Raw genomic sequence first — 10,773 nt, forward strand, 5'->3', positions numbered from 1 at the left:
TGTGTGTGCGTGTGTGTGTGTGTGTGTGTGTTTTGGGTCATACCCAGTGATGCTCAGGGGTTACTCCTGGTTCTGCACTCAGAAATCGCTCCTGGCGATGCTCAGGGGACCATATGGGATGCTGGGAATCGAACCCGAGTTGGCCGCGTGCAAGGCAAATGCCCTACCCGCTGTGCTATCACTTCAGCCCCTCTCACATATTCTCTAGTACACACATTCTCCTTTTTACCCTTTTTGGCACATACACACACTCTCCCATATACATTCTCTCATACCATTTCTCTCACATGTTCTTTTTCTTGCAGACAATTCTCTCTGTCTCTGTCTCTGTCTCTGTCTCTGTCTCTCTCACTCTCTCTCCCCTCTCTCCAGGTCTTGCTACCTACACCATCCAATGACCAAAGGGAAACAACACCTTTAAATCGATCCCTAAAGACTCTTTTGCGTTTACCCTGGCACTGCCATCATTATCAACTGCCCTCATGGGTTCTAAAATGATACTAGATCACCCTGCCACTCTGGGTGAGAAAAGCGGCCCTGGCACCTCGGGGCATTCCAGCCCCCTGCTCCCCTCCCCCCCACATACACACTCACACTTGCTGGGTCCTCAGCTTCCCTCTGAAGCTGGCTCGGGGGCTTGGGAATGTTCGCAGAGCTGGAGCCAGAGTGTGAGGGTGTAGAAAGGGGAGGACTTGGGGGACAGGAGAGAAGTGTGAGTGTGTGTGGGGGGGGGTCCAGAAGGGCCCCCCTGGGACCTGACGTGGCTGGAATGTGAAGGGGAGGAGGTGAGGTACTTCACCTGCTCATCTTTAAAAGGGGGTTACTTTATCTTATCGGCCAATTCTGACGGCCCCTGAATGGAGCAGAGATAGCAGCTGAGGAAGAGGAGCAGGCCCCTGACCTGAGGGGCTTCCTGAGGGGCAGTGCCCAGAAGGGCATCTGCAAAGATGTAAGCGGGGCACGTGGGACCCCAAAGGGCCTTTTCTCTGGGCTCCCCAAGTATGTGAGGGACCAGGGCAGAAGGCTAAGGTCTCCCCCTGCCTGCCTTCCCTACCCCATGTCTAAGACCCTCAGTGACCCTCCCTCTCGAGCCTCAGAAGGGGGCTCGAGTCACGGGTCCCCACGACCTGTGCTAGCCTGAGGGAAACAGAAATGGGTCCTCAAAACCAGCCCTATTGCTTGAGAGCCCCTGTGTCAGGGCCAGGCACGGCCAGTCAGCTGGAGGGGGCCTCAGGACCAATGTCCCGTGTCCCTGGGGCCCTCGCGGCAACCACATGCAGGCTGGGCTGAGCATGTGAACAACGGTTCATTTTTCTCGAGTCTTTCCTCGGGAGGGAATGATAGAACCATACCACCAAGAGGCAAAGCTCCTGAGGGTCCCCATGGCGCAGACGACCCCCGCCAACAGCAAAGGTAGGAGGGAAAAGTGGGTAGAAATGAAGCTTTGTGTGGAACACAGGATGGAGCCTAATAAAAAAATTATAAAAGGACCAGTGGATAGGAGCATGGATGGTGTAGAAATAGGTACTGGATTAGGTACTGGATAGACGCATGGCTGGGTGGTTGGAAGGTCAATGGGTGAGTGATGGATGGACAGATGAATGGGTGTGGATGGATGAACGGATGTTGGGTGGTTGGATGAGAACAGGTGTGGGATGGTTGGCTGGACAGAGAGTGGATAGAATAAATGTGTAGTGTCCATGGACATGTGAATGTGAGTGACTGAACTATCAGTGAAACATGGGTCAAGAATGAACGAGGCAAAAAAAAAAATAAGAAAACCAAAAACAAAAACAAAAGGGGCTGGAGCGATAGCACAGTGGGTAGGGCGTTTGCCTTGCATGTGGCTGACCCAGGTTCGACCTCCCAGCATCCCATATGGTCCCCCGAGCACCGCCAGGAGTAATTCCTGAGTGTAGAGCCGGGAGGAACCCCTGTGCATTGCCTGGTCTGAAACCCCCCACCCCCAAAAAAAGAATGAATGAGGGACGGCTAACGGATAAGTGTTCCAGTGAGTGAGGAAGTCAGTACCGAGTCAATGAGTCCATGCCGGACTATTATAGATATTCTCGCCTAGTTTTCTAACCAAGGAGAAATCCTGGCTTGGTGCAGGCACCTTGTGAGAGAAAGCCCGCGGGAAGAGCGAGCCTCGACGCGGCCTTGAGGAAGTGCCTCCTCTCAGCTTCCTGCAGAGTCTGAGCAGGAATGAAGCGAGGCATGTTCTGCTCTGAGCAACATTCCTCAGCCCTGGCGGGGTCATGTCCCAGCCCCCGAGTATCGGCCGGGCCGGTTCGGCTGCAATGACTCAGACCTGGCAGCAGCCAGCACCTCCCCAGGAACCGGCAATCCAGACCACCTACTCACTGTGTTCAGATTCGCTGGAGCCCTTCAGATCCCCAAAGTCCCCTGGCCTGCATGTCAGGGACCTGGTCCATCCTCACTCCCCCTGACCAGTTCCACTCCCCACTCTGGCGCTGCCCTACCCTGTATGATGCAGCTTTGTGAGCCTGGGCTGGACCCTCACCTCTGCCACTGAGGCTGTGTGTCTTCAGGCAAGTTTCTTAACCACTCTGAGTCATAGAAGAAGCCTCCTTGAAGTGAAAACCTTGCCTTTCTTGGTGAGTGGTTGTGAGGATTCAGTGAGAATCTATATGCCAAGCCCTGACACTGCCTGAAACATGCTGTCACCCCCTCCTTCCCAGGAACTCAACCTATTTGTTTTTATCTTCTTTATTTTATTTTGGTTTTCTTAGGGGATGCTGAGGGGGGGTCACATGGGATGATGCTCAGAGCTTACTCCTGACTCTGCTCAGGGATTACTCTGGCAGTACTCAGTGGACCATCTAGGGTGCCAGAGATTGAACCTGGGTTGGCTACATGCAAGGCAACTGCCCTACATGCTGGACTATCTGTCCAGCCCCCAGTTTGGTTTCTCTGACCACAGCCATTCATGGACCTTTACAAAGTGCTGGCCGAGCACTGTGCTCCGAGCTTTACAGGTGGAACTGCATTCATTTCTCATGAGGATATGGCAGTGCCCATTCCAGGACCTTAGAATAGAACCTCACTTAGAAGTGTGTGTGTGTGTGTGTGTGTGTGTGTGTGTGTGTGTGTGTGTGTGTGTTGGGGGGGGGTGGTCCTCAACCATGTTAAAATGCAACTTGAGGCTTGTTCAGCCTGTGTTCTCTCTCTCTCTCTCTTTTTTTTTTTTGCTTTTTGGGTCACACCCAGCGATGCTCAGGGGTTACTCCTGGCTCTGCATTCAGGAATTACTCCTGGAGGTGCTCAGGGGACCATATGGGATGTTGGGGATTGAACCCGGGTCAGCTGCGTGCAAGGCAAACGCCTTACCTGCTGTACTATCGCTCCTGTCTTCTGTGTTCTCTCTTGAACACGTGTTTTGCTGGTTTGCCTGTTTCCTTGCTTGCGCTCTCCACTCTGGAGAAGCCCACGTTCTGAACATGCATTCCTCTCTTTCACTCTTCCCACGTCTTTCTGAATTCTGTTCAATAAAACCACCTTGCTTCACTAAATAAATAAAATGAGAGGCAGCTGGATCCCGGGCCAGGTTCCCACTGAGAAGGGGCTCTTTGGGCCCAGAGCACAGATGCAATGTTCTGGGCAAAGGGCAGAGGCTGTGTGGATGGAGGTGGGCACGCGGCTGAGGTGCTGGCCGAGGAGAGAGGGACGCCTCACTGCAGAGCCAGGCCTGGCCCTGCCCGCCAGCACCTTGATGTTTCACTTCCGGCTCCAGAGCTGGGAGACAAAGCATTTCTGCTGCCCCAAGCCAGGCAGGGTATGCTACAGGATTGTGGTGGCCCAGGCGGGTAGGGTTGGATAGATGAAAGCAGGGAGCAGGGGGGAACCATGTGCCAGGGAAGGGAAGGGGCCTTGGGATTTAGGGTGTCACACATCTCCCACGTGTATCCTATTTGCCATTCTGGCTAAATCCACTGGAATTGGCACCTGGGAGATGCCAATTATCAGGGCTCAAAGGGGGTCTAACAGACATCCCTGAAGGGCCTCTGCCCACAAAGCACAGCCCTTCGCTGCCTCCTTGCGGGCAGAGCCAGGGCTGTCTCTGTGCGCCTTGAGAAATCCGTCTCAGGGAAGGGTCAGAAGAGCAGGTTACTTCCAGGCTGTGTGGCTTTGGACAGTTGTTTGATCTCTCTGAGCCTCACAACACACACACACACACACACACACACACACACACACACGCAACACACGCACATGTCAGATGCTCAGAGGTGCTTTATAGAACAGAAATTTGTGGTTAAATCAGCCCGAAAGCGGATTGTGCTTGAGTTTGGAATCTGAGAGTGGAAGTTCAGAGGACGACCCCCATCCCTTGGCAAGGATGGGGACAGGGGAAAGAGCCTGGGGTTCCCAAAGGGATGGGGTGACCTAGGCACAGTCCTGTGAGTGCGGACGTAGTCAGGCCAGCAGGCTGGTCAGGGTCCCCTTGGTTCTGGAAACCCGGGTCGAGTAGCCCAGCGCCATTGCGAGGCCTCCTTGGGGTGAGGGCCCTCGGCCACTTCTCCCCAGGCCAACATAGATCATCACAGCCACGGGTCACCCGGGGCCTGGGAGATGGTGTTCGGTTCCCTGGAGACCTGGGGGTGTCCATCGGTGGAGGAGATGATCTGGGGGTTTCTGGGGAGCATATGTTTCTCCAGAGTCCTCTTCCTGTCCACCTTGGTCATTGTTGCAGCGCCTCCGACTTCCGGGAAATGAAGCTGGAAGCAGGCGGGAAGCTGGTAGAGGGTCACAGTGGGCTGCAGGGAGACAGGCAGGGAGGTGCGATGGGCGGGCGGGGGCTTGACAGAAACAGGGCATCACTCTGGAGAAGACTCGGAGCATCTCCCCCTACTCCCGGGAGAGGCTGCGTCTCCTGTGGGGCCGTGGGAATGGGCCCGGCAGCAGCTTCGTCCAACATATGTGAAGGGCCTGAGAGGGACCCGTGGGGCAAGCCTGGGCTTCACATGCGGAGCCTCCGCGACCGTCTCTGCACCACACGGTTCCCTGAACACTGCCAGGAACGACCCCCAAACCCAGAGCTGGGGACAGCCCCCTGAGCACTGCCCAGTCCAGAAAGAAACAAAACAATAAAAAAGGCAAAAACTGATGAAGAATTTGAAAGCAGTGGCCGGATAGCCTGTCAGCACCAGGCTTTTGTGAAGCTTCTGAATATGGGGCCTGGGGGGTGAAGGCGGGAAAGGTGTTTGCGCAGGCCACCCCCTTGCTATGCTGGGACACAGGAAGAATCAAGATTCATTCTAGGGTCAGAGCGATAGAACAGCGGGGAGGGCATTTGCCTTGCAAGCCACCAACCCGGGTTCGATCCCTGGCATCCCATAAGGTCCCCGGAGCACTGCCGGAAGTAGTTCCTGAGTGCAGAGCCAGGAGTGACCCTTGAGCATGGCTGGGTGTGACCCAAAAAGCAAAACAAATAAATTTCAAAATCATTTAAAAAAATAAAAAGACTCATTCTAACATGGGCTCCAGGGACAGACAGAACTGAGCGCATGAGGGGCCCCAGGGCTCCCTCTCCAGCACAGCATGGCCCCCCCAAACACTGCCAGGTGTGGCCTTGGCAGCGCCCTAAGTCCTGTCAGCTGTGACCTCACTATAACAGTTGAAAGAGGGTTCAGTTCCGGATGGGAAGTCAGGCTGCAAAAGGAAGAGGCTCAGAAGGCTCAGAAGGAAGAGGCGTGGGAGGCACGGAGGGGGCACTGCTGTGTAGACGGAGCTGTGCTATTGGATGTCCCACCAGTGTGGGACAGAGAGCACAGAGAAGGCAGTGAATGCTGCCACAAAAGGACAGCCTGGGGCTGGAGCCATAGCACAGCAGGTAGGGAGTTTGCTTTGCATGTGGCCGACCCGGGTTCGACCCGGGTTCAATTCCCAGCATCCCTTATGGTCCCCAGAGCACTGCCAGGAGTAATTCCTGAGTGCAAATCCAGGAGTAACCCCAGTGCATAGCCGGTGTGACCTCCTCCCCCCCCGCCCCTCCCCCCGCACCAAAGAAAGCACATCCTGTGCCAGGGAAGGGGACCGTGCCGTGGAAGAGGGACCGCGGTGTTAAAGGGTATACAGGGGGGTGTCCTGCAGAAAAGTGACCAGACTTCAGCAGGGCGTCGGGGGTGGGTGCTACCTGGCTGTCTGGGGAGGACAGTTCAGTGCCAGGAGTAAGGAACATGGGGGGAGGGGAGTCGAGGTCAGAGCGGTAACAAGGGTGGCCTGGGGGCCAGAGTGACAGTACAGCAGGGAGGGTGGTGGCCTTGCATGTGGGTGACCCAGGTTTGATCCCAGGCACCTCATATGGCCCCAGGTCCCATCAGGAGGGATCCCGGAGTGCGGAGCCAAGTGTAAGCCCTGAGCACGATCAGGTGTGGCCCAAAACCCAAAAGAGAGGAGGCAGCCTTGGTGATGAAGCTCTCAGCGGTGGCAGGGGCAGGTGGAGGGAGCCAGCTCAGAATGCCCTACTGGCTTTGGGCAGGCCCCGAGGTGGCCCCCGGCCCTGCCCCGGCCCTTACCTGGCCGTTGTGCTCACCAGGCCTGCCTCTCCTCCTCCTGGCCGCGGAACATCTCCTCCCAGCCTTTCCTCCAGGCCTCCCAGTTGAAGCGGAACTCTCTGTCATTTTCCTCGGAATCTGTGGAGGTAGGGAACAGGGCCTCTGGGGGTGCTGTCCCCAAGGAGAACCCCGGGCTCTATGGGACAGCTGGGAGATAGGGACAGGCCTGGAACAGCGCGGGGGACCCAGTGAGGTTAGCCCGGTCCATCTGCTAGTGAAGGATAGATCTGAAGGTGTGCTGATGGCCCTTGAGACGCGGCCGGATGGTCCCCTCAGGCCCTATGGTCTGAGCTCCCCGACAATGCGCCACATGCTAGTTATCCAAATGTGCACATGCTAGTTTTCCAACATGTAAAAACATGATCAGAGGGCTGGAGCGATAGCACAGCGGGTAGGGTGTTTGCCTTGCACGTGGTCGACCCGGGTTTGATTCCCAGCATCCCCTATGCAAGCACCGCCAGAAGTAATTCCTGAATGCAAGGCCAGAAGTAACCCCTGTGCATCGCCGGTGTGACCCAAAAAGCAAAAAAAAAAAAAAAAAAAAAAACAACCAACCAAACAAAAAAACAAACAAAAAACCCAAACGTGATCAAAATATTATAAGTGATGCCCTCTACTGCTCTCCATGCCAAAACAAGCAGCACCTGTGCCAAACTGAAGGGCTTAGAGAGACCCAGGGATGCTCCTGCTGGGAAAATGATGCCCAGAGATGTGCTCACCGCAGGGCTGCCACAAACCCTGCACTAGGAAGACACAGTACATTAACGTGCGGGAGGCCGGCCACGGCAGCACGGAGCCTGAGCAGGGCCTGGCCAGCAGGGGGTGCTGTAGAGACACTGCCCCAGTCCTGAACTGTCCATCAGCTCCTTTGTGAAGCAGCTGAGCGTAAAGGCACAATTCTCACAGCGCTGCTTCCTGATGACACACAGAACCTGACAAACCCTGCGAAATGAAACGTGTGTCCCTCCTGGAAGAAGGGATCGAGTGTGAGACACTCTCCAGCCAGTGGCCTGTGGCAGAGCTGCTAAATTGAGGGCAGGATGCCTGTGGAGTATCATAAACCAGGGGCTGAAGAGGCAGTACAGGGCGTGAGGCATTTGGCTTTGTGCCACACACCCAGGTTCAATCCCCGGTACCAGTCACTGAGCCAGGAATAGCCCCAAATACCCCCAGGGGTGGCTCAGACTTCCTCTACCCCTTGCCCCCTCCAAAAAAAAAATGATAAAAGAATTACAAGTGAGCTGTGGAGAAATATAAAGGTAGCATCCATTTGAAACACAAGAACATCCTCCTCATAACGGGGTGAAGGGGAGCACGCACCTACCCCCGTGGCTCCGCTGAGAAATACAAGGACACAGAGGAGAGGGGCTGCAGGAGGGAAAACTGTCTCCTACAGTACTCAAGTCGCTCCTCTGGGGGCAGAGGAGGCAGCCGCAGGGGCGACCCGGGGTGCAGACCAGGAGTAGGAGATCAGGAATGCTGCGCCCCCGACTTCCTCCTGGAATGCGAGCATGCTCGCCTCTGCCTTGGGAGGACAAACTACGGCAGGACAAGTCATGGGCGGCATTTGGACTGAAAACCCCACGCGCAGTGCGGGGGACTGCTCATTCTGGACACGGCTGTTGTCCTTTGAACACAGCTGTGTCCCGAGTGTTTTGGTGGGGGGACGCCCTTGCCAGGGAAGCCCCTGCACTCCCTCCAACCTTCACAACACAGAGACTGAGTCACAGAGGCGCCAGTGCCAGGTGAGTCTTCACACCCCGAGGTCAGCATCCCTCACTGTCTCCTCTCAGGGGATGAGACACTTTCCGAGAGCACTTCCCAGCATCCCCCAGCATCCGGGCAGTAGCAGAGTCCGGTCGTGATAGCCAACAGGAGCCCTTGGGAGTCCTGGGCAGGTGGGCATCGCTGGGCAAGTGACCTCTCAGCCTCCATTTCCTCTGCTGCCCAAGGTGGCTGACTTTGTGGGGTTCTCCCCAAAAGGTCAGTGTTGTTAGGAACTATTCAGGGTCCAGCTTCGACAGCCAACACCCAGGCCACAGGGCGGTGCCACCCTGGGAACAGGAAAAGCTTCTGGAAGCTAAAGAACTTTCTAGCTCTCACCAGGAAGTCCAGGGATGGCACCATGACCACCCCCCTCCCCCCAGCCATATCATTACGTAGGTCAAGGAGTGACCTGCTCACCCGGTCTCCATGCCCTCTGACCAGAGCTGGCAGTGTGCTTGGCGCCCTCCCTGCCCAGCTGGCCAAAGGTCCTGGGGCCGCTGATGAGAAGTGGGGGGAGTCAGAGGTCCCCAGGAAGAGGTGCGTCGAGTGGGGGGTGGGGAGCAGCGTCCCTCTTGTCTCAGGCCAGCATCCCCCTCATGCCTCCTGCTGCCTCAGCCCGGCCTTGGGGACCCCGGGCCCAGGGGACCCCGGGCCTGGCCTGGCGTGGCCTATGGGGAACCGTGCCTGGCCGGGGCACCTGAGGGCCCCCCACCCCCGGCTCTGTCTGAGCAGGGGCTGATCACACGGAAGCACTGGATAAGAAGCAGTGATGGCAACTGTCCTGTCCACGGGGGCTGTGCCTGCTCTACCCAGAGGGACCACCTCCTCCCACTGTCCCCAGCCCCTCGTGCTTCTGCAGTGGCCCTGAGGGGTGCCCACGGCTGCAGGGGGACCAGTCACGGCCCTCTCGCTTCCAGATCAATCCTGTCTGCCCTGAGCCCACCGTGAGGCCCCACCTGTGCGCTCACCTTGGCTGAGCAGGAAGCAGAACCAGACGATCAGCAGGAAGAGCAGTAGGCTCACGGGCAGGCAGAGCCACAAGGCTAGGAAGGAGAAGGTGAGGTCGTTCACCAGCGGGACCAGGGGGTACCTCATGGCGGCGGGGCTCCGGGTGGCCAGCCTGGTCGGGGCCTGCAGGGCTGCCCAGGGGACTGGGCGGACAGGGCCATGCTGCTCTCAGTCCAATTGGGACTGAGCTGGTGGCCTGACAAGGAAGTCACCGTGCCCTTGGGGTGGAGGGAGCTATTTTGGATGAACAGGCTGGCAAGGAGCTCGACTGGGAGCAAAAGCCCAGGCTTGTAGGCAGGCAGGGGTGGTGGTTTCTCTCGGGGCGCGTGAGACCATCTCCTCTGCTCGGAGCTGCCACAAGGCAAACACCTGCACTCCCTCTGCACTGCTCCAGACCCCCACGTGCTGGGCTGGGCTTCCCAGGGCCCATCTCGCCCACTCTGGGCTCAGTGGGACCCTAGGCAAAGCAGATGCAGCTTGGCGTGCCAGAGTAGAGGCTACAGTTACTCACTGTTCCTCAAGCCTGAAAGCGCCAGGGCTGCAGTCAGACTTTCCCCCGAAAGCAAAAATAAATTGAAAAAAAAAAATCCAGATCTGTATGTGAATTCTTCTATTTAGAAATGTTTCATCTGGGGGCCTGAGAGACAGCACAATGGGTCAGGTACTTGCTTTGATCCCCGGCACCTTATATAGTCCCCAGAGCATCACCAGAGTGATTCCTGAGTGCAGAGCCCAGAGCAAGCCCTAGGCACTGGCGGTGTACACCTTCCCCCCACTCCCAAATAAAAGTTTCATCAGGGGCAAAGAGAAAATACAATGGGAAGGGCACTTGCCTTGCACGTGGCTGACGTGCGTTTGATCACCAGTGTCTCATCTGGTCCCGAGCCCCACCAGGAGTGATCCCTGAGCACTTGTTTTGGGTGTGGTCCCAAAACAAGAACAAAAAAAAATTTTTTTTTTAGACTTTCCAACAAAGGTTTTTTTTTTTTTTTTTGGTCTCTCTTCAGAACAAAAATATTTTTAAGGGGCCAGAGAGGAGTTTGCCTTACACATGGCTAACTCTGGTTCAATTCCCAGCACTGCCAGGGTCCCCTGTTGTCCACCACCACCAGCACCACCCCCAACACAGTGACCTCTGAGCACAGAGCCAGGAGTAGCCCCTGAGCACTGCAACCCCTCCCCCAATTTTTAAAAAATTGAATCTTAAAACTCTTTGGCTAAATGAAGCAGAGTAGCAGAAAGCAGGAGTCTGTCCGTTTGAAAGTCATTGGCCTAGTGCCAATAAAGCTTTCCTAAATGTCTGAAAAAAAAAAAAAAGGCAAACAAGCTGGCCAGGCCTGAGTGGGTCCCGGGCTGACTTTTAAACTTTCTGCTCTGTCACAGCTATGCCTTCAGCATGTGACTATTAACCTGACACTGC

At 56.1% G+C, this 10,773-nt stretch overlaps 1 protein-coding gene across 1 annotated transcript; it reads right to left on the reverse strand.

Moving 5' to 3' along the window:
- Nucleotides 1-4,236: 4,236 nt before the first annotated feature.
- On the reverse strand, nt 4,237-9,471 carry ADIG (adipogenin). The gene is made up of 3 exons (XM_056121901.1): nt 9,314-9,471; nt 6,540-6,656; nt 4,237-4,778 (listed from the first exon to the last, which is right to left on the reverse strand). Exons 1-2 carry the CDS (start codon nt 9,438-9,440, stop codon nt 6,553-6,555), a joined length of 231 nt encoding a protein of 76 aa, XP_055977876.1. The 5' UTR covers nt 9,441-9,471; the 3' UTR covers nt 4,237-4,778; nt 6,540-6,552.
- Nucleotides 9,472-10,773: the final 1,302 nt, after the last annotated feature.

Source organism: Sorex fumeus, unplaced genomic scaffold, assembly GCF_029834395.1.
Source record: "Sorex fumeus unplaced genomic scaffold, SorFum_2.1 ptg000044l, whole genome shotgun sequence".
NCBI lineage: Eukaryota > Metazoa > Chordata > Mammalia > Eulipotyphla > Soricidae > Sorex > Sorex fumeus.